This window comes from Micropterus dolomieu, linkage group LG01 (assembly GCF_021292245.1).
Source record: "Micropterus dolomieu isolate WLL.071019.BEF.003 ecotype Adirondacks linkage group LG01, ASM2129224v1, whole genome shotgun sequence".
Taxonomy (NCBI): domain Eukaryota; kingdom Metazoa; phylum Chordata; class Actinopteri; order Centrarchiformes; family Centrarchidae; genus Micropterus; species Micropterus dolomieu.
In genome coordinates, this window is record NC_060150.1 from 7438233 (window position 1) to 7465935 (window position 27703).

General features: G+C 39.9%; 1 protein-coding gene across 1 annotated transcript; it reads left to right on the forward strand.

Annotated features, from left to right (window-relative positions):
• Positions 1 to 785: 785 nt before the first annotated feature.
• Positions 786 to 25844, forward strand: LOC123974715 (transmembrane protein 163-like). Its single transcript, XM_046055564.1, has 8 exons — positions 786 to 993; positions 2049 to 2168; positions 8725 to 8768; positions 8874 to 8965; positions 13510 to 13606; positions 21801 to 21912; positions 24580 to 24721; positions 25498 to 25844. The coding sequence occupies exons 1-8, from the start codon at positions 801 to 803 to the stop codon at positions 25556 to 25558; spliced, it is 861 nt and encodes a 286-aa protein (XP_045911520.1). The 5' UTR covers positions 786 to 800; the 3' UTR covers positions 25559 to 25844.
• The last annotated feature ends 1859 nt before the right edge of the window (positions 25845 to 27703 follow it).

Genomic DNA, 27703 nt, shown 5'->3' on the forward strand with positions numbered 1-27703 from the left:
AAGACTTCAGGTGTAGCTATTCCACGACGCGAAGTGGACCCTGTTGTGAATATTTTGTTAATGCATGTCCAGACTGCGCGCATCAGGTTTGTCAGCATGCAGACATGGCCAAGGTTACTAGTGCCGGTCACCACCTTCAAAATAAATAGCCTGCCTACTGCTCTCTATTTTTACATAGCCTAAGTACTTCTAAGATTTTTACTTAAAGCTATAGGATGTAGGATAACTTCTGAAAAAGAAAATAAAACATTCTTCTTTGTAGGCCTACAAACGAATAGTTAAATTCCTTTGCCAAACACACACAGGAGGGGTTTACTGCTACAACCTTAAATGGTCTGGTTTGACCTGTGCAGCTTATAGGGGTTAATGTTAACAATCTTAAGAGTGTTAGGAAAGGCTATATATAATAGCTTATTGGACTATTATTTTTACCTCGCTGACAAATTGATATGTAAGCAGCATTTTAATGTTCGAGATAGAGACACATTTAAGTACGTAATACACCTTTGGGCAATTTATCTATAAGAATGTGTGCTATTTCATACAAATAGAGAGATATTTCCTACTCTTTATTCAGGCGATGAATTGGCGTTTGTTTTGAAGTCCGCACCAATTTCCGGTATTGTTTCACCTTACAGTGTGTAATTTGGCGCAACTGGACCTGCAGCCCTGCAAGGAGTCTCCCTCCCTGCCATCCCTCCCTCTCTGTCTCTGGGTCTCTCTCCAATTCAAAGCCTGCACCTCTCGCCCAGGTGTGACATTTTTGTACTGCCTTATTGGAATCGCAACCCCAGGAGAAGATGACGGACTCCACACCGCCAGACTCCACCGCCGTCCCGGACCCGGCCGTAGTAGGGGAACACACGGCTGCGAACGGGCAGTGCGAGCAGGCAGACTCCCAGCAGCAGCAGCAGCAGCCCAACACAGAAAGTCAGGGAGAGGGTTTCAAGATGGACCAAGAGATGAAGATAACAGAGAGCATAGAGGACCGAGGTAGGCGGTGTGAAATATGTTTAAAGTTCACCGGATGCCCCGTCGCCAGGGCGCATTCTGTGCGTAATGCCACGGAGAGTAGCGCGATATATGTTTTAGCTACTGTACACACGCTGCATCTGTTAACACTTGCATTTATTCAACTATAATGAAAAGTAATGCTCGTCTATTTCCTTTAATTTGCCCCAAATGTTCCACACAGCGCACAAATACGACTTAATGGAGTGGTGTAACTGATGACTGACACCTTAATGTTATGGTCAATATGATCAATTATTTACAGAGCTGGGTAGAAATGGAATACTTGCTGTGATTACATTTTTTTGTGTGAATAAATTTGCAAATTGCCTATGGGACTGAGGGAAATCCACAGGCAGCCATTTAAAATGTGGCATGTGCTCCAAATCTTAAGTAACTAATCAGATATTCATCTAAAATGCAGAGACATTACTTTCATTTGGACAATATTGTGAAATATAGGGATCTTTGGTGGATTCTGATGAGGTGACTCCTCACTGTATTGGAATGGATGTATTTTGAAAGATCCTTCCCAACCCTGATTATTATTAGATTAGATTAGAAGATTGGTTCTGAATGTTTCAGACAATGTTTCTACATAACAATCCTGTAACTTTGAACAAAACCAAAGCAGACACATGTGTTTTTATGAATGGATAACTCAAGCACATTTCAAGCCTCTGGAAGTGAAAACTACCTGCCTGGAAGGTGTGAAAGACACAATTACAGGTACCTCATTGTGTTTTCACAGTCATTGAATCATCCCACATGTATTTACCCTGGAAAAAAATTAAAATAACTTTTCTATTTTAATTAACACTACATGGGGCTAAGATCAATTGACAGAACCCCTTAAAGCAATGGTTAGTTGCTGTCTGTGAATTGTCAGCAGCTCCATCAAAGAGACATTCTTCTCTAAACTTCTAACATGGTTTCATTTAAATAACTGTTGGACTCCCTCTCCCTATTTTCTTATACTGCTCATTGAATCATATCTGTATTTCCTGGGTCAATGTGCCCTGTGTTACTGCCTGCAGGTCTTCTGGAAAGCAGTATGCGTCTGAAGCCGCATGAAGCACAGAGTTACCGCAAGAAAGCTCTATGGGTGTCCTGGGTGTCCATAGCGGTGACCATAGTCCTGGCCATCACCGCTTTCAGTGAGTAACACTCCTTTGATAAAACCTCTTGCTCACGGGAAGCGATTCTTTTAACATTTGTGTGCAAGAAACAAAAGTGATCTACGCAAACAAAAACCAGAAGAAATGCTGATGCCTGCTGTTTTGTCCTTCAGTTGAAGGACAGGTTTGTTAATTACTATGACACCCTGTGGATCAATGTGACACCCAAAAGCCTGATTAAACAATACTTAAAACAAACGACAACATGAAGGACAAGCAATTGATGTGAACACGCTACTACACACTGCCAAGATCCTGTTTCATTACCCCCTAAACCTTTAGCCTCCCACAGCTTCCACTTCAAATGGCAATTCCTCTCCATTAAGAAAGCAACATGGAACATTTCTGCTGTCAAGAGTGTGAACTCAACCTTGGCTCTTGCTGCCGTTACTGAAGTTTATTTCTTTCAGAGGCAGGGAAAGTTTGAGCACCTGTCTTTGTCATAAGCATTTTTCTTTTTGTCGAACCTCAGCGTGTGAAGGACGATCCCCTGCGTGGATACAATGACTCATTCTGGGTTTGGAGATTGAGCAGAGGCCAGACAGAGTACTGACTGTCTCTCATACTTTTATATCACATATCATTTCTCTGCATGTCAATTGCTTCTCTCCTTAACTTTGGATCGAAGTAATTCACACCGTAGCTCTAATTCAGGTAATGTTTCCTCACGTTTGGATTTGAAGGCCCATTTTAGAAAACCCTGCGGATTTTTTAGAGATTTGACCGCCTAGGTGTCATGTAGAGATGAATATGTGTCAGATATCTTTAAGAACATGAAGTACAATTTAACAAGTGGTGCTTGAGATGCAGATTTTTGATTGTTTTAGAGATCTGACACTATCACATACTGTAATATTCAGTATTCTTCTTCCTCTGCAGTAAATGCAGGTTAAGCTTGACAGATGCCTAAGTAAAGAGGACAAGCTTTGCTGCAGTGTAGTTGATCACCTCAACATTGGTTTGCATATGTGCAGAGATATGTAGTTTCTTGTAATGCTGAAGACTAGGACTGATGACAGCAAGAAAGCATGTTCGCCTTCTTTGTTTTTGAGAATAATTGCTCATTTAGCCTGCTAAGAAAGACTTTCTACATGTGCAAACTGGCCTTTTCTCTTCACTGAACATCTTATCATGGAGTCTCTTCATTTAGACATTTCGATCACATCTCTGTGGTCCTGCAGGGGCACCCCTCACTTGTCACATCTTGCCTGCTATTTCTCACAAATGAAACATGGCGCTGCTTTCAAATCAGCTGCAGAAAAGAGCAGAGGAAGAGACAAATGTGGTGGCACTGATTGTAGTAAACAATGATCTGACTTACAGGCCACTGTCATTACACACAGGTAATTGTTTCATTTCGATTTTGACGCTCTCTAGAGAAAAACAGAAGGGACTGATGAATAGCCACTGGTTCAATAATTAATTGGAGTCTTGTTTAAGGGTGAGATTAAAACTTGGAATTCAGTTTGTGGCTGCGTGGCACACGTTGACCACTTGGGTCAGAGTTAATGAAGAGACCCAGCAAGTTGTTGGAGTGAAATGGTTAAAGGACAGAGACATTTGTGTTTTGGAAATCAGAGCTTCTTCCTGTAGTTCAGTCTGCGTTGTTTCATACATTTTGCCCACTTCCTGTTCTGATAAGGAAATGTTGGTAGAGCAGCAGGACAGGCCAGTGCTACATCTTCCTTCTTTGTCATGTGTGGGTTAAGTTGCTTAAGATACATGTTCAGTACACTCCACTCTGACAGAGGTTTAGTCATTGCCAATTGCAGAAAATTATTAACAATGCTTAAGATTTACCACATTACCTTATTCCACACGGTTTACAGCAGCATAAGTTAGATTCACTCCTATCGTATCATCCCCCTTCTCTTGGTCCAACCTTCCTGTTTGGTTGACAGTGTAGGGAAAATGAACACTTATTAGCAAACAATTCACTCGATAAACACTCATTAAATGTTCTGTTAAACTGTCACTGGCTCTTTGGAACCAAGTCAGTGTGTACTGAAGGTAAAATCCTCAGTATCCCAGAGCCCCATTGTCAAAAAAGCAACATTTTAATGTGCTATGACCGTGTGACAATCCTGCTGGTAACTAGCTGTTAGCACTGCACAAAAACTCTATCCTCCTGTGTGTTTGTGAGCTCTTTAAAGTTCATTTTGAAAATTCCTTGACATGTCTGTTTTTATAAGCTACACCAAATGAAACATGATTGCAAAGGCGGAAAGTACACAGAGAGAAAGTAAATAGGAAAAATAAACACAAGTACTCTTCATCACTGATGACCTGAATTATAAAGACAAAATGACTCAGTTGAAATAAGTATATCTTCACCACAAAGCAGGCTGGTTTATAAAACAGTCCAGATAAATTATGATCTTAATTTTTTCTTATTAAATGAATAGTTCAACATTTACTTTCTGGCAGAGTTGGATGAGAAGATCAAAATCTGTCCGCTAAATATGAACCCTTTACACTTACAAAAACGATATAAGTGACAAGTTGTGGTTTTACAGGGAGTTACACAATCTGACTGTTTTTTTGGCAACCAGCGGCTGGGTGCATTAAGTTTGTACTTCCAGCATGAATCTCCCTGTAAAACCAACATCTTTTGGCATCTGTGGTATGGCTTAACCACACAAGATATAACATGTTAATTAGTGAGCTTTAGAGGTGCTGGTAGGTGGATTTGTGAACTGGGCAGGCTAGCTAGTCACCCCTGCTTGAAGTCTAAGCTAAGCTAAGCTAACTGTCTACTGGCTCTAGCTTCATAATTAAACTCTTGGCAAAAAAGCTAATATGATTATTTCACTATTCCTTAAAGCTACACTGATCACAAAAGGAAGAGAAGTAAAACAAAAGAACCAGGCAAGGTAGAGAAGGAGTTTTAAAAGATTAATACAACTGAGGAATGGTATGATATTTGAATATTTGGCATGAAGTACGTCACTGGAATGCAAAACCCTATAGTCTGGCAGTGTGTTCACACTGTGGCCGACTGTAGTGGATGAAGCAACCTGCTGCTCTTCCCTGTCGGCTCTACATGTTGAAAGAATGATAGCTGCCGGGTAACATAACCCTGACCCATGACAAAAACCAGAACTTTAGCATATTTGAGAGTGAGTGTGTGACTTTCATTGTGGGTCGGCAGGTGCAGCTTTAGGTTCATTGCAGAGACATTGCAGTGGGGAAAGTAGCATGTTCACGGGACTATTCACAGATACGGTGTCACTCAACAATTTAAGCAAAGAGAACAATTTTGGTCCAGTCTGACTCACCAAGTCCCATTGGCTGGTGCCAGTAAACTGGAAAAGAAGTGCATTTTAACAACAGTTAAGAGATTCCTGACTCTACTGGCTCTACTTTAGTTAACAAAAGAATTTGACATCTCGGAAAAATACACTTGTTTTGCTTCATTACTGATGATTACTGATTACTGATTACTGGTGAAGATGAGCAGATCGATATCACTATCAGACATGAAAGTGGTATAGATGTTCTCATCGAACTTAGCTATCCAGTTTAATGTAAAGATATAAATCAAACTAATTTGCTAATTATTCCACAACAGTATGAATAAAGAAGGATCAAACTAAAGCCTTGATCAGTATTACTCTTAAAATACTATATAAATATTTTCTACCATGACACATTCTGTTGTCTGCAATCCTTCCTACAGTGAAATTAGTGGAGCAGAACTGAGTTGAAGGAATGAATGAATGAAAATGTAATCGAGGCCTTCGCTGCTGCTTTAATAAAAAGGCGTATGCATATTGCAGCACAGGGAGACAAACACCATCAGTCCACCAACTGTAAAAACAACCTTGAATGCAAAGTGTTTCACTGATATGCATAATGCAGCTCCAGAAACACCCAATAAACCGGTAGAGCTCGGATGGTGTTTTATCTTCTCTTCTCCTGTTCCTCTTGTCAGATGTGACAAGGAGGGGGGAAGACGAGAGACCTCATATGTGTGTGTGTTTGTGTGTGTGTGTGTGTGTGTGTGTGTGTGTGTGTGTATCCCAGCTGACACCCACCCTGCTTTCTTGGGAGCCAATTAGCCATCGCAGGGGCTCTGCTTTGACGACTGCAGAGCCGCAAGCAGATTCATTTACACGCAATTTCTTCTTTCTGCTCCTAATGAGGTGGCTAGGAGGAGAAAAGGGAAGGAAAGAGGGGAAGAGGGAGGGAGTACATGTCTGGATTTTGGACCCCCAGCTCATGACGTTACGGGCGGATCTGTTGGCTTTCCATCCCGAATGAGATCTCTACCAACTGAAAAATCGTGTAAAATAGCATGAAAGCAATGGGACATGATTGAAGTTTGAACAAGTTAGGTAAACATGTATGTATTTCAGTCAAAAATTATATCTGCATCTATTCCTCCTTTCCACCTTTCTGTAAAGCACTTTGTAAAGTTACATATAACTTTCGTGTTTCTTTGTGCTCAGACTGTACATACATGCTCACCTCAGTTGCTGTGTCAATGTTAGTCCTTCACATGTACACTAAAGAAGAAAACATTGTGTGCCTGCTACTTTTTCCTTGCTGTGTCAACGCTGGCAGATGCGTGACACTCCCATCTCTTATGTACTTTAATTAAAAAGCTGCCAAGTCGTATTTGCTGTATCATATATCTGTTATGAGAGCTGAGGCATGCACGAGTTTGACAAGAAGAATGTCTCCACCCTGGATGCTTAAAGCGCAAGTAAACCGTGCCATACATTGTGTTTTCATTCCACACACTATATGAACAAATGTACATGTGATGACTCTGAGACACTCTAACCAGTATATTTACCTGGAAAGTGGACATCTGGACATCACATAAAAGTAAAAATCCCCCAAAAAACATTTAGAGCAACAACTGTACTCATACACTACTCACGCATACATGTAAGATCAAATGGAGTTTGGAAGCATTTGTCACAGCTGTCAGTATGAGCAGGGTAAATTTGTGCCAGTTTAATCTTGCTTAAATGGATCCTGGGACCAATTAAAATGCTGTTTAATCTGAGCCCAAACCTTTAATGTGTGAACAGCAACTAAATTTATTACATATATTGTTAGCGAACACGAGGTTGAGCGACATGCTAAAGCTTGGAGGGACGATGATATGCAGGATTCTGCTGCCTTTTTAAACAGTATACCCTTAATTTAACATAATACGCATTGAAATCAGAAATAATCTATCCCATAAGATGGATCCTTGTTTCATTTCCAAAATCAAACAGCACAGAGCTACTTTGTGTATCAGTGCTAGAGGGAAGACGTATGTGTCTTTTTGCTAAACTGACCAAAAGTTGTTGTAAAGATGATTTTTACAATCAGTTGTTGATTGTAACAACTGCCTCCATGCTGCATCTCTGCAGATCTCTTGTATCATAAAAACAATCCCACTTACTCATTTGTATTCAAGGTGTGTCCATGTGTGCTTAAGTGTTTGCAAAAGCATGTGAATGCAGCATCCATTTGTGTTTTCATTTTGATCTTGGGAAATGGATGATTGCACCTTCAGCCTAGAGAGAGCAACTGAATGTAGATGAAACCATAAAGGGAGGAAAAGAGAGGGTGATGAAAAAGGGAGCTTGGGAGACTGAAAAAAAGCGAAAAGGGGTTACACGAAGGAGGGGAAATCATTATGCTATCCTTGCAGCAGAAAGAAAATGAGCGACTGAAGGGGAAGCACAAAGAAAGAGATACCACACAATGCTGTGTTTCTGCATGCAGGGCTGAGGCGAGCTGCTGGTCCCCAGTGAGTCTCGCTAAAAATAAACCTGGGAGGAGAGGAGAGGAGAGGATTCCTCCCCTCTATCTATCTGCACCTTTCCATCTCCTTTGTCTCTCCTCATTCTCTCCCACTGCAGGTGTATATGTGTTGAATTGTTACAGACAGCTGTTGTGGCGCAATGTTTGTTTTCAACAGCTCCGCATTGAGGTAAAACAGACTAATAACTAAATCACTTCAGTCAACATCATGCATCTTTTCCGCTCTGCCAGGTTTGCTGCGCAAACTAATAAAAACTAGAAAAGCAATTCCTCCCAAAAAATGCACCTCTAGACATACAGTTTATCATAATCATCCATCACTGCAGTTAGACAGGAGAGGGCCTAGCCAGTGTGGGATCTCTCATTCAAATGAGGGATTCTCCTGATTGCCATTTTCTATTTTGCAGCAGTCACCCTTTATTTGTTTACGCACACAGGCAGTGGCAGAAAATCTCCATCCTGCTGTCAGTAGTCCCGCAAAATCTTGGTGTTTTAATGTCTGTGATGTCTGGGATGTAACACATCTCCTGTGAGCAGACTACAGCATGTGATTGAAAAGAGACTTGGAATTACAGTAGGAAACGTGAACATAACATTTATGCAACATAATATGCAGAATATGACTATGTGTAGGAAGAAATGGATGGAAGGATGCATGTATATGTTTTGAATAAATATCAGTGAAATAAAAACTATATGACAAGCATATTGTATCAGTATTACTTGTTGTTCAGTGTCCCTTTCTCTCTGTCTGTTTTCTTCCCAGCTGTTTCCATCATGCGCCACAGTGCTTCAGCTTTTGGATTTGCTGTAAGTTGACTGTAAAGCCTCCACTTCACTAACGCTACGATGGCTAACGCTGTATGCTGTGGTAAAGAGAATATTAAACATATGTTTTTTGTTTTCACTCTGCAGTTCGATGCCACGCTGGATGTGTTGTCCTCTGTAATTGTATTGTGGCGGTACAGCAACGCAGCAGCTGTCCACTCAGCGCACCGCGAATACATGTAAGTACAGTCACCTGGTTTATAATCAATACGTAAATTCTATAACTTTAAGAGCATTAAAACCACTAAAATGCTAAATAGGTAATGATGATAATAAATATGATGGCTTGTACAAAGGCTGCTAAAACATCCCCGTGGTGTTCTGAACACCTACCGTGTAATGCAGGTCTTTCTCTGGAAAGATTATTTGCATTTAACTGTCTCAGAATAGGGCCACGGTTAGCTCTGCTGGTAGACTGCGCGCCCCATGTACCAGGCTGGGCCCTTATCCTGCGCCCTCTCTCTCGCTCCCTCATTTCCTGTCTCTCTCCACCTGCCCTATCAGAAATAAAGGCAAAAACGCCCCCAAAAATCTTTTTATATAAACTGTCTCAGAATAAATGATAGCCGCACAAATTAGGCTGGTCAAATATGATGTATTTATACTGCTCATTTGTGGTTAGTTTTTAACTCAGACAGGCAGAACTAGTGTTGATTTGACAGATTCCATCTATGAATCAACTGTGTAGTACATTTTTTAATAATAGTTTTTAACTCAGACAGGCAGAACTAGTGTTGATTTGACAGATTCCATCTATGAATCCCAAACAAACCCAGAGAAGTGATGAAATCCTGTTACAGTTAGCTCAAAAGGGGAGCCTAGCGCAGAGGCAGGTGAAGTTAACAGATTTATTGAATAAATAAGATACGTTGAAGATGGGCTGAGGAGACCAGATGGCTGGTTGTGGTAGAGGGTTGAGAAGGAATGGCGAACGGCAAGGCGATGTGGCCGGTGGAGGTAGTGGGGAAGAGTTGGTTAGCAGGCAGGGAGGCAAACAAGCAGGGAGAAGGCACAATGGAAAGGCAGTTAGCGACAGGCTGGAAATCAAGATGAAAAACAATCACAAAGAGAGAGAACACTAGAAACTAGACTAAGCTAGACTACCGCTGAGCTGAGGCAATGATCTGGCCACGAGTAGTAGAGGGGCGGCAGGAGGGAAACACGGAGAAACACATGGGAACAGTAGTGAGGCACAGCCGTGATAGGGTCTGATGTATGTGTGGCCTTTGTCCTGTGAAGGAGTATGTCTAACAGCAGGTCTCTTCAGCCCTGTCAGCCTTGTCCCGATGGGACCGATCACAGACAGGTGCCTAACGTCTTATCTGTACCTTGCTGATAATGGTGTGAGTGTGTGTGTGTGTGTGTGTGGAGGTCAGGTGGGCTTTTCAGAGCCTGTTGAATGGTCAGGGTGCTGGCAGCAACCAGGCAACTGAAAGAGAGTGAAAGAAAAGAAAACAGAGTGTAACGCAGTATTTTAGTCCTGTGCTGTTCTGTTAAGATGAGTCCTAACATTACCAGAAACAATACACAGCAAATGAAATTCAACCAAAACATAAAGCATATGTTACTGAATGAATCAGGTAAATGAAAGTGTCAATATCTGTTACTGTCAGAGCATCTGGTAGATTCATATAGTGAATCTGTCAGTCCCAACACACCCAGAGGAGTGAATGCTAATTGCTGTAGAGACGACAGATTAGATAATATCCTCTGGAAATAAGCAAACAATACAATATGGTAGCATTTCCTTTAGAAAATAAAAACATTACTACATATTTTACGTTAGTTACTGGTCACAGCAGAGTAAAGAGTGTGATGAACTGTGAGAGGGTGAACTTTATTGCTTATGAATTCAAATTTAATTTGAGCAAGTGACTTTGAGAGACAACAAACGCTGGTTTCAGAACCAGTCAGAATCTGAAGGGCTCACTTTCTTATTCTCTTGTCAGCAGCAGGGTAATTAGATTAACAGCTGTTGATGCCTTCAATCAAATCAGCTTTTTGATAAATAGATGGGAGTGTTAAATCTTCACATTAAAGCATTCACACAGAGTCACTTTTTATCAGCAGCCTTCATGATGTCACTCAGGCAGCAAATTGGAGAATTTGGATATATAAATATATAACAACATAGATATATTTATGTATAAATGTTCTGAGACACACGGAAAAGCAAGAATTGCCTGCAAGCGGCTATAACACCCACACGCTCATGGTTGCACAAGTCTACAAGTACTTAAATAGACACATACCATATGTAGGTACACACAAACACGTACATGAACTAACACACATCTACTGTAGCATGTTTCTTTGTACGTTTTTTAGACAGCTAGCGGCTTTCAGCAGACTGAGTGAGAAAACTACTGCCACACAACCAGAGAATCTTCTTAATTTTTTTTTATCTGTATGTGTTTGACGGCTGAGTAGCGATGCCCAGGTACAGCCCGGTTGCCAGGGTAACAAGCCTGAGATATCAAAACAAGATGAATTAGGGAGTTTTTAATCACAAATGAAACATGGAGCCTTTTTGAAACAAAAACACCTTTTTTCACATCACTTAGGCAAAGGTTAGAATGAGATACAGCTGCGATGTTATCCATCTGTGATATGAATGAATGTGATGTATCGAAAAAGAAGTTATATTTTGCTTTAAAACTGTTACTGGTCTTTTAGCTGTTGTGTTGTTGTTGTTTTACTTGTGGAGCCAACAGCAGCGCAGAGATATGGCGTCATCTTTATATCTACTGTGCAAGAATCAACAGGGGGGTCATAAGTGGGGATTGAGAGCTCCCTTGGTGTGTGTGTGTGTGTGTGTGTGTGTGTGTGTGTGGACTTCCTAGAGTGATGTTGGGTGTTGCCTTGGTTACCTCATCCGGTCAAAACCCAGGACACCAAGTGTGGCTCGAGAGCAACCTTCAGAATTGAACACACACTGGTAGCCATGCGCGACCAGGGCATATGCTTCAATTGTTTTGCATCTCCCTCCGGACTTTGTTAATTGGGTAAAGGACATCTGCTGCTTCCAAATAAGTCTTCGCTCTGCACATCAGTGTAACACAGTTATCGGTCATTCAGGATCATTTTAGGTTCACAGGAAAATGCTGCTTTAGCTAACTCTTTTACATTTGTGGTTAAACAAACAAAATGTAACAAGATTAAGAGACAGCCATGATAGCGGCTCTGTGAGGCTCTACTTACAGATACAGCGGCGCTTTGAACTAAATGCTAATGCAGGCAACATGCTAACATGCTGACAAAGACAATGCCAAAATGCATATGTTTATTGCGTATAATGTTTTCACATCTTAGTTTAGTGTGGTAATAATAATAACTATACACACACACATATATATATATAGCGCTTTAAAAGGTACTGAAAGGCACTTTACGTGGTAAAAGACAAAACAAGATCAGCATAAAAACCACAATAACTACTTGAGATAACTATTTAAAGGACAGAAATAAAATGACAAAACAGGTTGAAAGCAGCTTTAAACAGATGGGTTTTTAGTGCAGTTTTGGTACTTGGGGCGAATGAGAGGGGAAAGGGGGTTGGCGTCTATGTGGATCTGAGGTTGTGGGTGGTTGTATGACTGTGTAGGTGGTCAAAGAGGTAGTAGGGGTCAAGGTTATTCAGAGTTCTGAAGGTGATGAGGAGGATTTTAAACTGGATTCTGTGTTGGATAGGGAGCATGCTAATATTTGCTAATTAGGACTAAACACAAAGCATAGCTGTCACCTTATTACAGTTCATCCTGAGGGGAACATGGATAAGTGTACCATATTTCATGGTATTCCAATAAATAGTAAACAGACAAACAAAATAAAAAAAACACAAACACCAACCTCATAAGGGAGCTAAAGGAAAAGTCTGGGTATCACCAAAGTCAGTAGGTTTCATCCCCTGGGGAACATGAATGTGTGTACAACATTTAATGGCAGTCAGTCAAAGTCTGGACTAAGTGGTGGATCAACATTGCCGTCCCTAGAACCAAAATGCTATTGTGGCTAAAAACAGTAAAGATAACAAATAAATGTCAGTATTTTTTGTACAGTCTATCTCAAAACAGCTGTATTTACAAGAGTTACCAATCAATTTAAAAATGGAGTAGCATTGCACTTTAAGAATGGTTAAACTCAATCTAAGAGATATCCTGACTTTTAGTTCTAAAAATTTGTCAAGCTTCAAAAAATACTGGATCCTACATTTCCCATAAAGCAGCTCAATTTCACCTTTCATTAGACCTGCCCCCCTCTTAAATGTCCACGTCTTTCAATCCCCACTTCAAGTTTGTAACACTAAATGTGTCTGATTTCTCGAGCCCAAGCTGAGATAACCACGACGACTCCTGACCTCAGTAGTTTTTAAAATCCTGGCTTCGGCCTTGCAGGTAGCAGCTGTGTACCACTTTCACTATTGATCGGGTTTTCAGCGTCAGGGAATGTTGTTCAAGGTCAAGATGTCTGCTCTCCGGGAAGGAATAAACCTTAAAGAAGAAACCTTGTCTTAAGGAGATTTTTTCTCTCTGGTGACACTTATTGGTACTAAGAGAGAGCAGGTGGTTACTGCTGGCTTTCGGCAACACAGTTCATTTACACTGATTGTTAACTAGACAGCTACCACACTGTTGCTTGGCTCACACGATCCATCTTGGAGCTGGCACTGTAATTTGTGTTTGTGTAGTTAGTAATGTACTCTTCTGTCTCTTTTCCTCCTCAGAGCCTGTGTTATCCTAGGTGTGATTTTCATACTGTCCTCCTTGTGCATTATGGGTAAGGCCATCCACGACCTGGCCACCAAGCTGCTGCCTGAAGTGGTAAGAATTTATTGATCACCAACACGAACCCCAGATTTAAAAAGAGCTGAAAAAGCTGTGTGAAAGTTTTAGATTTGAAAAATATTTCACATTTTCCATTTTTATTTTGATTAAGATTTGATATGCACTCATAACACAACAAAACACTATGTAAGACTGGATAATACTAGCTTAGAGTCTACTACCACATGTTTTTCTACTACATGACATCATACAGTATACACCAGTGTGCAGGAAATGGCTCTGACCGTGGTGTAGAGGTCAGAATTTGATTCAAACTGGAGATGGAGGGGAGCTTTGGATTAAAACATCCACCATATGGAACAGATTAAGTTATCCATTTAACACTCAGGAAAAAAAACCCTAAACACATTAACATTCTGTAGTACACTATGACAGCTGGATTACGGTCAGATGAACAGTTAAACAGGGTCATATAGCAGTTTTGTCCATCTCACTGAAGTCAGGCTGCAGAGTTTAAGCCAAAGGTTTGGTGCATAATCAGATAATTTGGTGGAATTTATGGCTATTTTTAAAGCTTGGCCTGATAGTAACAACTACTTTCTCTAGCCAGTAATCGTCTACTCTCCACGCTGTAATACCACCAGTCTGCCAGAGACGAGGATTTTAAAAAAGCCCTGTTGATGTGTGTTTGTATCTAATAATATCCTCTCAAAATCTGAGTTTACTTCTTAGTGTCCAAGACAAACAACATGCAGGCAGTTATTCACGTGATTTGCATGAAGCTGCAGATCAGACGTGGTTGACTCGCTCCACATCTTGCCATTTGAGTGGGCTGTATTTCTGATATGACGGCATATTTTAAGCTATTAGCTGTCACATGGTGCTGGTCACTTGAGGGCTGGTGGTTCAGACTTGACTGAGGCCAAGCAATAAAGAGGGGAGTTGAGAGGAGGAGGCTGTAACTGGTGTTGACAGTTTCTCAGTTTTTCACACCTGCTATGTTGTTTTATTCATATTTGACTTTCACAGTATCTTCAGTTACATGGTGTACCATTCGCAAAGTAGCTTATTTGCTATTTTCCAGTCTCTAACAATAGTCACATTGTTTTGACTTACTATTAGCATTAATCAATATTTATCCTATTAAAAATGCCTTAAAGTCCTTGATAAAAAGTGATGTTAGAAAATGAGGAAGGAATGTCATCATCCTGCTGGCAGATTTCCCGCTTTCGGAATAATACGATTTTAAAGTTCCTGAAAAGTTGTGTTTTTAATAACGTCGAATAGTTTTGACTGGTTATGCAACAATCAAATTTATATTTATATATAAGTATTATTTAAGATTTTAACACTCAAAAACTCTAAAATCTAAGTTGCTAAATTCTGATTGGTGCACAGAGATATACGGCATCACATTTTTCCAACCCACTTCAAACTAGTGAAAAGAGTACAGAGGTAAAAAAAGACAGAAATAACATGTGAAATAACCAAAACAAAAACTGTTATTTGTGCAGAAGGTTGTGCGTTCATGTAGGACCCCATTGCTTATAGTAAGAAGCTAACTGAGAAAATTTAGGGCCTTTAAGATTGAATGGATTTTTATAATGGATTTGATTGCAGTGTGTGTGTGTACACATGTGGGTTAGGCTCATAAGGAATCAAGGAAGAATGTTGCTAATAGTAGCATTGTAAAAGTGAAAGGTGCATCCACATGTATGTGTGTGTGTATATATATATATATATATATGTATATATGTGTATATATATATATATGTGTGTATATATATGTGTGTATATATATATATGTGTGTATATATATATATATATATATATATATATATTATATATATATATATATATATGTATATTAGTGCTGGCGAGGGTTAAAATTATTGCGATTAATCGCATGATTTTCTTGTGATTAATCGCGATTAATCGCATTGTTATGCGTAAAATTGAGTAATGAATTCTAAAGCAGAGTATTGCGCAATTTTAATTTAAATGTACTACTATATACACAAAAGAGCAATAACATGTGGTTTGCAAACAAATAAGGTGCTTTTTACCAGCAGTATTCCCTTTACACAGTAGCAATAAAATATTTCTTTAAATCTCAACTTAAACATTAATGTAATCAAATATTAAACCAAAGCTATTTGCCACTGCCAGGGAATTACCTTTTATCTAGCTTGTTGCAAGTTACCATCAGAGTCCAATTTTCTTACTTTTTTTTTTGAACAGGTATCAGCATCAGGTATCTTTTATCACTTGAAATGACGTTACAAGTCGCGGTGGATATTTTACAAGCACAGACCAGGTAACGTTAAAGCAACATTGAACACAGGGTGCAGATGTTGGTTTTGGCTGATTGAGTTGTTTGATAGGCTGCGTCATTAACCAGCAAGCGGCTCACCTGCTGCTGTGATAACGGATCGCGAGTGGAAAAATATGGAAAGTAGATGACAGCGTAGTCTGCCGAAGCCTCCATTCACTGCTTGTTTGGGTGGGTGATTTGCAGGCTGATCAACATCCCACCCCTCCGCGATAATAACGCGTTAACGTGCCCAACCCTAATATATATATATATATATACACACATACCACCCTGCAAGGGGTGAGAGGGGAATGATTTTTATATATATACTATGTGAGATATTTAATTTGTTAACATTTCAGCTTCCAGCTTGGAAAAAGGTGTACAAATTGTTCTGAAAACAAGCAGAATCATTGTGCTGCAGGTTTTGATTTTCACGCTGAACATTAGATTCCCCCCTCCCCATCAATAACATGTGTGTGAATGTGTGTGTGACAGAGGTGTAACAGCGTTGTTGCTGCTGTCAGATGAAGAATGTCACAAATCTCAGGTGTGAAGACTCAAGAGCATTCACACTTCCTGAAATAGCTTCATCACCCCGTTGCTGGGCAATAGTCATCTCTGTAGAAATGCTGTCGAGGATCTGAACGTAATGATGACGATGAGTAAATATGAGAATACTATGCTTTAGTGAGCTGAATTACTGTAGAGAGTTGACTGTTGCTCTTTAGGCCCTTCAGTGCCTCTTTGCACTTCAGCTCTGTAATCACAATCACATCTATGTCAGTTTGGTAAAAAAAATGTTCTTATCTGTTTTAGTCCCAAATGCATGATGATATGCTTCATAGAATGAGCTGCATCTATTATACAACTCTGGGGCTATTTGTATATATATATATATATTAGTTGTGTGATGTCATCTAATTGCTAACAACTGTTTGAAGACTCTCCAAGGAGCTAATATCAGAATACAGGATCTTAAAAGCTGAATATCTGAACTATACCGTGCTTCCCAGGAAAAAAACCTTGAGTAAGCAGTTTTTTTCAGATTGAATGAGAATACTGATAATCTCCACAAAAACTTGGTTCTGAAATGCAGGCTAAATTCAAACTTAGCAAAAGTGTTTACTACATGGAGATTTTCATATGACCAAATTCAAACAGGTTGCACCACACAAACTACTTCTTAAATAGAGATTAACTAGTTGTTACTACATATTTACACTCAGTAGCTGCCAGTTGTAATGGCTGCATAACTGAACTAGCTTTAATGACAAAACTAACGTTAGCTTCCTAACATATGACTCATTAAGAGAGGAGTACAGGAGGTTGACACATCTGACCTGACACTAAAAATGCTGTTTAATAAAGATGTAGAGGATTTTAAATTATATTTCACAAAACAACACAAAATGCTAATTACATTGGAAATAATAAAATAACATAACATAGCTACTGGATATTTCCTATTGCTACATGTATACAGATATAAAGCAACAGTCCTACATTTACAAAGGATTGGCAGTAAAGTTTAATATATTGTTTGCCTGTTAGTTATATTGCAAGCTGAAACATATTTTACGCATTATTAAAATCGTAGCTTAGCTATGCTAGCTGAGACATTTCTGAAATACGCAGTTTTGCTGGTGGTGTTAAAAGAATGACCAAAACTGTTTTCCTGCTTTGTTGGGTATAGAACTATTTTTGTGAGTAGACTAATGATTTCTTTTAAATTTCTGTTGCAACTGAATTATTCAACAACTCTCACATCCCTTGTATAACTGCAAATGTTAAGTAGAATATTAAGTTAGTTTTCCATTAAGAAATACAGACAGAAAGAACATATACTAAAGAAGGAAAACTCCCAAGTAGGCTACTGCACACACGCTATTATGGTTAGATTTGGAGATTGGCATATATCAACATAGCTGGTTGCACTTCAATCATAATTTTCCTATTCTTAGATCAGCTGCAGAACACCAATATACCACAATGACAAACACATTTCAAGAGATTCAAATAGCCTTTGCAACTCACTCAGGCTACAAATTCAATTAGTTCTCAAATCCTTCATTGATTTATTGGACAAACTGTGTTTTCCATCTATTCCTCTGTGGCTGCAGTGAGGGAAGGAGACGGCCTAACAGACAAAGCATAAACAAAGGAAAACTGTGGGAGTGAGGCAGACAGATTCTGTTTTTCTGAGTCGACCTGCTCCTCTTCTGTCACACATTCAGGTTCTCCCAGGCTGGTTTCTGGTGCATCATACTTGGAGTTATATATAGCTTGTGTATGCCTCACAGCCCGCCTCAGTATGCAGATGTTGGAAATAAGGTTTATTTTCACCACCTCCCTTCTTTTCCTCCTCGCTATGAAATGTTAATAAGGTAAGCAGCTGCTTAGTTATGCGGTGATGGGAATGAGAGGGAGAGGAGGATGGAGACAGAGAGGTTGGGGAGGGGAGGAGGAAACATGTGGAGGACAAAGGTTGGTTTTTGACACTTGACTGTTTCTGCTCTGCTAGTCCCAATTAATGTCAGTTAGCATCCAAAACAAATCTGTAATGTTTTTAATTAATTTGAAGGGCTGCTGTAACCTGGGAGTTGAGAAAATGCCCCAACCCATGGGCTTATGAAATCCACTCAAAATCCACTGGAAAACCTAAATCACTTGACAACTTGTGATGTGAAAAAATCAGTGCAGTAAGATTATTTAAGCCTGTTTTTAATGTAAATTTATGTATTCCTGGTATTTCTATATATAACGTTTAATCTTTACTTGACTAATAAACATGTCAAAAAACCAAAATGTAAAAATGACCAGTTTTTATGATCAGTTACGTACCGGAACTAAGCTTTACAGGTGCTGGTAATGCTAAGCTAAGCTAAACTGTAGCTGCTTGATGAAGACCTGAACATTCAGAAGAGATAATACCACTATAATTGACTTTTTCCCATTATAAATAAGCAAAAACTTTCTGTTTTTCCTTTCTCTCTTTTCCCACTGTCTGTTCCAGTCTGGTTTCTCCACATTATAAATAATGCACTTCTTGGCCTTCCTGACTTATCGCCTTTAAAAAGCAGAACGACAGTTAGTACCATTTTCTTATTCTGCACATTGATGTCTGGTTGTCAAATGTAAATGTCAGCACCATGTTCACATTCTGGGCAGGGTCTGTTTGTCATTTGCTTTATGGTGTGTGTGCATTTCCCTTTCTAATGGGGCAAAATACGAGCCCACCCACTTTGAATGTTGATTAGAGGGTCACTAGGGGGATTTCCCATGCCATCTTTAAAAGGTACACCATTAGATTTCACTATTTAATTTTGAGAAATGTAATATCTGGATACCATGGATCGTGATGAACTGTAAACCTTAAACTACTTATATTTTAATTCAGATTTTTGCTGTGGCATGTAATGTTAATTTGATGTTAGCGCAAAGAACACTTTCGGCAGCAGCTTCAAAGTATTAATTCCCCAAAACTTCTTGAAGGCTTTTGTTGTGAAGCAGCTGCAAGAATGTTTTGTTTACAAAAAAGTAAATAAGAGAAAAGGAAACAAACAAATACACAAATTTATTCCAACATGTGACATGGAATTGTAAGTAAAATATAAAATGAAATAAAATATAACATAAACAAGATGTTATGCATAAATTAAAGCATGTCACAACTGTGTATAGAACTCTCTCTTGCACTAACTAACCCCCACTCCTGTGCATGGGCACTAACTCTTGCTGATTGGCTGAAACAATGTTGTGGGGAAGGTCCACACCACTTTCTTTATTTTCAATGTACAGAGCCACGGCTGTGTAGAAAAACTTTTCAGAGCACACACAAAACGGAGAGCTAGCAAACCATGAGGAAATATTTGGTGAATTTAACAAAAAGTGTACTGGATTACAATCACTTACTATGCCTTTAAGTGAGTTCTTTTAATGTATGTAAATTTAACATGTTATTTTTTGCTATTTGTAAACTGGCTTGTTGCTACTTAGAATGACCATGGCGATATAAATTACTATGTTCTTGTTTGTTTTAAAGCCTTACATGACATTTTCTTGTCACTAACATTTTAGGCTTCTGGAGAATTTTTTAACCATACATTTTGATCAAGTAAACCACCTAATCTTGATTTCATAGTTTATATATTTGGAAAAGGGGCCTAGGATTGATCCCTGTGGAACGCCACGTTACCACTGCAGGATCTATTAAGCTACCATAATATCTACATACTGAATGGTAACTTAAGTATAATTTAAACCAACTCACTACTGGATTATCACACCCGATAACCTCTAATTTATTCCATACATTATTTAAAACCATGGGAAAATATGTATAGCTCCCATTTGAAAAATGTGTGTATGTCTGTATTTGTTGAAGTGGAAGATTTGTCCTTGTTGCTGAAGAATGTGTTCAATAGTTTGAGGATGATATGCTATTTCGATTTTATTTTCACAGTTGAGTCACAGCACTGACTCAGGTTTTATGTAGCATGCTCAGGTTTTCTCTCCATTTCCTCTTTCATGTCTGCGAGCTCACCAACGTAGCTTTTCATGGCTCCAAGGCCATAGTGCAATATTAATGCTGCCGCAGAGGCGCCGAGTGCTCTGCAGCTCCCTTTCTCTGCTCTCATCCATCCCCCCCTCTCCTACATCCGTCCTCAGTGCATTTACATTTTATGTATATATACCTGAAGCTCACAATAGGTGTAGTTATATTAAAAAACATCTTTACAACCAAAAGGACAAGATAGAGATAATTGCTTGGAAAAGCATTTACAGTATATAAGAGCTATGGGGAGCAAAGGAAAACATTAAAATGTGGTATAATTGGAATAGATGGTTGAGGGGGTAGGTGTTATGATATATAAATGGGTCGTATGGGGACATAAGGCTGGACCACGGCCATTTCTGAATGAGCTGTACAGCGGGGACCAATTGTATTAAACCGTGGTTGCACTGTGGATGCACTGTGGTCTTTTCAACAATAATAGATAATCTTTACTGATATAGAGGGTGTAGGTTTGGTTTGAGAGGGGACACAATAAAGCGTTGGTTATGCTTTGTAACACGGGACTCTTTTTCGTAAAGGCGTGACCTTGTAAGAGCTGGGGTTCTGACATAATAGTTAAAAAGACACACCGACATATTATTAGTCCTATTTGTACCGATACACAATGATAAATAATGTTGTATTTGCATCTTTACTTAGGAACAAAGTTTGCTAGTTCCTTATGTTTGACTGATGTTCAATTGTAATATCCTTTTAGGAAAAATATGAACTGTAAATCAAAATAAAGATTAATGTTTCTTTTTCGTGCAAGAAATATTCAGAGGAGCCTGCTGTATTTTCTTTAGTCCTATGTAATATCTGCAGCGTTCCTCGGAGGATGCAAGCGGCCTCAACATGCGCCAACAATTAGTTGATTAGGGAAACCTGTATGTAATAGAGACAAAGCCCAGGGCAAAAAGGTGCACAAAGCTTCACACCTCCTTGTAAAGCTCATTGCTGTGATCACACATAGTATTAATTGAAAGTGACCTAGATGTATCCATAAACATTTTTATCTTCTCTCATCTGGACTTTGGCAATTTGGCACTTTTGTTAAGTCACAGGACATTGTTTAGAGAGATTTTAGTGAGTAAATCAAATTGAAACTGTAAAGGTTTTAGTAGAGTTATAGTATTGCTTTCCTCTTTATGACTTTTTTATTATAATAACTGACAACATACAAACTGTTGGCCCTCAAAGTCTTGTGGATCAACCAGTGGTGCACTTTGAGGGAGGACCTAGGATTAAACCCTGAGGGACACCGGTAACGTGACAGGGTGGTGAAGACAGAGCAGATCATAAAATAGAAGCAAACCATGACTCTAACTCCCTCTGTTTTTTTGTCTGTCTTCTCACAGGATGCATTCCTGTTCAGTGTATCCATCGTCAGTGGCTTGGTGTGCATCTTCCTGGCTGTGATCAAGTTTATGCTTGGCAAAGTGCTCACAAGCAAAGTCCTCATCACTGATGGTAGGGGTACACACATGCTCAAACACAGCAGACTTGCAGGACATTGTACTGCCCTTCCTTTTTAGGACCATAATCTTTAAAGTTGCATAGTTTTTTTTAAATTTGGAAAGATGAGCTTGTTTATTACACTAATTCATTAGTAATACGTATGTTTCTTTAATTAACTGTCCTGCATTGTCCATTTACTGTCAGTCTTTCCATACACATATATGTGTGAAGGGTTTTCTAGTCATGGTAGACAGTCATTTCCTAGTAATAGTGTCACAGTGTGACTTCCAGTGTGATACATTGGTGTCGCACTCATGCTTACATTCCTTCCATGGAGTAACAGATACTGGTCGTTATGCAACGGTTCGTCACCTACACAAGGCCGTGGGCAGTTGCATTTTGATTTAACGAGATGACCTTTCTGTATTAGAGGCATTTGAAGAATCTGTATTAGAGGCATTTGAAGAATCTGTCATGCCACTGTTCATTTTACGCTGTACACTGCACATGCTACTTTCTATACATTGTTGACCATATTATCTGCCCAGAGAATTCACCAGTGGTTTAGTTACTGCTGTTTACATTCCTCCAAGAAATGCACTGCACTGTATGAGGTTATCAGCAGTCCCACAGCAAAACAACCTGATGCTATTTTTATTGTAGCAGGTGATTTTAATCAAAAAGACCGAAATTCCACCAGCATGTCCACATCCCCACGAGAACAAATACACTGGACCATGTTTACAGAAACATTCCAGGCAGCTACAACAGGGGCGGCTTAATTTGTTCATTAGGGCGACCAGGCGACGCATCGTCAAGCCGGGGATTTTTCTCACACTTTCTACCACACTGTTAGTTAGCTGTGACTGTTTTTGACAGTTTGTCTCTGAATATCGCTGTCCAAACAGCATCAAGTCGTGTTCCTTGGAGTCCCGCCTCTTTTGGGGCAATTTCAGGCTGGTAGTAAATCGCCCAGATCTCTCTCATAGACTTTCATGTTAAGGCAGTTTTTTTCGAGCTACGGCCGCTGCAATGCAATCTCTATGGGTTCCGGGAGGGCTAGCACTAACGTGTTTACGCCACCCACCTGAAAACAGCTCTGCAGTCCTCCAGCTTGTTGCTCTCACTACTACCAGCTGCTGTACAAAACGTACGTTCATGCTGAAAATTCAACCGTGGTGTCGGGAGATGCAGCGACTTTACCAGCGGTGAGTAAGACACAGTTTAAATAATACATGTAATTTGTTAAGCTATGAGGAGAGGAAAAGTCCGCTAGCCAGAAGGCTAATTTATGCTCTGTAAAATGCCATAGGCTAAGCTAATAACTGTGACTGTAAAAAAAAAATCTTGATAGTTATTATTAAGCCGAATTTTATGCTTATGTTAAATGTGATTGTTATTAAGCCATGTTTTATATGTGCTGGTGGAGTCAATTTAAAGTTAGCTGCACTTAACCAGTAATCTGATGTGTTGTTTTTTTCTTTTATTGCCAGAAACCGAAGAAGAAAGAGGAGGTAGCCTGATGTGGCCACCACCACTGGCATCTTGTCAGAGGAGGGTAAAAAGAAGTAGGAAAGCAACACAGAAAATAAACCAAAAAAATAGAATATACCTTTTATATTTCCCCTTACATGCCTTGTTGTGTATGTGTAAATACTGCGCTTTATTCTGGATTTTTTGTTCCTAAATAAAAGGTTTGTCACAGATAAATCAGATGAGTGTGAGTGTCATCCTTTTTTTCATTAATGCTAAAGTAGTTGCCTTTACATCCAAAGGTGTGAAGATCTGTTGATCTTAACTGTGGACTGTTCATTCATTGTAGGCATTGACAATGAACTTCAGTATGTAGCTGTTCACAAATACTGTACAGTATGTAGCCTAAGGAACAATCCTTGTCTTATAGCAGAATTAGACCGTTGAACTGGTCACCTTAGCCATCATCGCAACAATTGCCCCCCCTGAGAAATTTGTCAGGAGCCGCCACTGAGCTACAAAGCCCTCCCATGTCCCAATTTTGGTTTATCAGACCATATTTCCCTCCTTCTCCTGCCCACTAACACGCAAGCTGATTAAAATGGTCAAACCAACAGTAAAAACTGTTAACTGTTGACAGTGACGAGCGCAGCGTTTTTCCCAAAGTTGAACATTTTTCAACTCTCGGCGACCGGAAAAAAACGCTCAGCGCCCGGCGTGGAAAAGACTCTCAGTGCCTCGTCACGCTCCTGCCGTTTTTACCAGCTTGCACAAACGCGGCGCTCCCATTGCAATGAATTGAAAAAAGACGCTGCCGTGGACATGGGGCCTAAAGGACAGTACCCACCCAGCCACAACTGGTTCACCCTGCTGCTGTCTGGCAAGAGATATAGAAGTATCTGCTGTTATACTACAAGACTTCAGAGCAGCTTCTCCACCCATCTACTGTATAATTTTTGTATAATGTTTGCGTTTTGTGAGTAGCATAAAGGGAACTACAACTTCATCTCGTTTTACAACCCTGTGCTGTAATATGATTGTTAGAGGCCAAAGCAGTCAATATTTCACGTCCACTGTACTCTCAGCAGGTGTCTGTGGGAAGCCTAAACACAAAAGGGAATGAAATCCAACACTGACCCTACAAAACCCTTATCAGTTGACTTTATATAAGATGTTTTTCAACAGAAAAATGTTCTCTCCTCCCAGGATTCAACTCACTAGTGGGGGGAATCATGGGGTTCTCCATCCTCATCAGTGCTGAAGTGTTCAAGCATGAACCCAAGGTGTGGTACCTGGATGGGACAATAGGCATCCTGATAGGTCTTATCATCCTCGCCTATGGAGTCAAGTAAGTGGTTACTAGAAGTTATTAGAGGAACAGTTTATAAATGATTGTGTGACAATATGTACAGTTTGCTGGTAGTAAATCTGAATATATGAAGATTTAATGTTCAGTCCTGCAAGGGTTTTTGTAATATATGTAGCTCTGGAGACTTTACATTGTACAGCTATTCAGCCTAATTTGTAATTAATGATGTCATCACTTCAATTCAAAAGAAACTACACTGCCAAGCTACATTTGTTGACAAGGCGTTCATCACAAGTTATTATTAAAGCTTGGTTAAATAAGAATTTTTATAAACAATATAGGGAGGAACGTCCATCCAGCAAATATAAACTTGTATGCAGATGATACAGTTATCTATACAGTTGGCTTGTCTTGTTTACTGATCTCCAAACTGCCTTCCACAAACAGCTGTTTTATAATTAAAATTAAGCCTACACAAAAAAACTTTCTTCAGAAACCATGCCGATTCTGTACAAACATTGAATTGAATTATTACTTTATACAAAAAAACATGGAGTCATGGTGGATGGGGAACCATCTTTCTCATGAGCCCTCAGAAGAGTTTTTGATTTTACTCTGAAGCATTCGTCGCTGCTGATGCAGTGACATTTTTGGCCTAGAGTTACAGCCACAACCTGAAATTAATTCTGTCTGCAGCGTCTCAATAAGTCAGAATGGGATGCATGTCAATTTTCTATTTAAGGGGATCAAAGTGTTTGAATCGACTCTCAGTTTTTCCTATGCTTTCTAAAAAGCCCCCTCTTCTCCCACTGCAGGCTGCTGCTGGACATGGTCCCACGGGTCCGACAAACCAGGAACTACGAGCGTTTTGAGTGACGGACCACAGAGTAAAAGAAAGAGGGCGAAGAGGAGGGTTTGGGAGCGGGTTGGCTGACTGATTGACAGGAGAAGGATGGGGATTACTGTCCCTACAGTCTCTCCACAGACAATCACATTCAGTGCCAGTGGAGACGTCTGTGTCTATATAGTCCTTCCATTCAAAGATTTGAACTGAGCATCCAGGCTGATATTGAGTGAGGGCGAATCAAATTCTTGCCCCCTTTTAAGTGTTTTACAATTTGGTGTACATATAATACCTTTATCTGTCTTTTAACAGTGTATGGGGCAGTCTGTTCTTTCATACCTCCACATTTAAACAAGATTGAGGAAGTTAACTGTGAAAGGGAGTTAAACCTGCTTAAAAATAAAGGTTGACTCAGTGACAGAAGAGACAGCAATGACCAAATAGTACAGAGACATGCTGCAGCGTACAGGAGACTTATGGAACCTGAGAGACAGATTTTTGCACAGCAAGTTGATGTACAATACCTCAGTTACACCTCATTGCCCTGTCAAAACACAGCAGTTTATTTTTCCCATGGTTCCTAGAGGCCTTTACTCAGCTGTGCTATAAAAGGTTGCAGTGTGGCAGATCAAACTGATTGATGTAGCTGATGTAGCAGTGGAGTATTAATGGTGTTTTACCTTCATATGACTTGAGAGGATATATCAATACAAGGCCCATTTGCCATAGGGAGCAGGTATATAAGCAAACACACAAACACACACAGCCATGTGTTACTATCTTTGTGGGTACCCTTACCCAAACCTTAACCATCACAACTACATGCCAAACCTTAACCCTTGCCCTAACTTTAATCTAATTCTAACCTGAACCCTCAAATCAAGTCTTAACTGTCAAACAGACCTTTAAACTTGTGGGGTGCAGCATTTTGGTTCCCACAAAGCTGTCAGACTCCACAAGTATAGTGGAATCCTGGTTTTTGGACCCCACAAATAAAGTAAAACAAGCCTGCACACATTTTTGTTCTTCTATGCCCATGGGGACATCTCATTGAAATAATGCATTCCCTACCCTCTTACCCTAACCTTAACCATCATAACTACATGCCTAACCCTAGCATTGACCTAATTTCAACCTGATCCCTAAAACCAAGTCTTAACCCCCACAAAGTGACACTAGTGACGAAACCCCATCACTGCATTCAAGTTATAGTCCCCATCGGGATAAAAACACACACACACACACACACAGAGACATGTGATTTGCTTATTTATCTAGACTGTTGTGGCTGGAGCCGGGAAGCCTAGAGTGGACACTGTTTCAGCAACCTCATGCCAACGCCAGCTTACAGTTCTGGAGGATAAAAATCAGCAGTTTTGGCATTCAGTGACATAAGAGAGTCCAGACTTGTCTCAGCCTCCAATTCACTGACAATGTGACAGAAGGAAAATGGCAGAAACCAGCTCAGTTTACTTCAGGTTGCCACTTTTGTTTTTATTGTTGTTGAAGCTAAAATGACAAACCCAATAATGTAAATTGTACATTCACAACTTGCGCCATCTGCTGACCAGAAGAGGTACCTGCCACACAATTGTGAATATACACTCACCTAAAGGATTATTAGGAACACCATACTAATACTGTGTTTGACCCCCTTTCGCCTTCAGAACTGCCTTAATTCTACGTGGCATTGATTCAACAAGGTGCTGAAAGCATTCTTTAGAAATGTTGGCCCATATTGATAGGATAGCATCTTGCAGTTGATTTGTGGGATGCACATCCAGGGCACGAAGCTCCCGTTCCACCACATCCCAAAGATGCTCTATTGGGTTGAGATCTGGTGACTGTGGGGGCCATTTTAGTACAGTGAACTCATTGTCATGTTCAAGAAACCAATTTGAAATGATTCGAGCTTTGTGACATGGTGCATTATCCTGCTGGAAGTAGCCATCAGAGGATGGGTACATGGTGGCCATAAAGGGATGGACATGGTCAGAAACAATGCTCAGGTAGGCCGTGGCATTTAAACGATGCCCAATTGGCACTAAGGGGCCTAAAGTGTGCCAAGAAAACATCCCCCACACCATTACACCACCACCACCAGCCTGCACAGTGGTAACAAGGCATGATGGATCCATGTTCTCATTCTGTTTACGCCAAATTCTGACTCTACCATC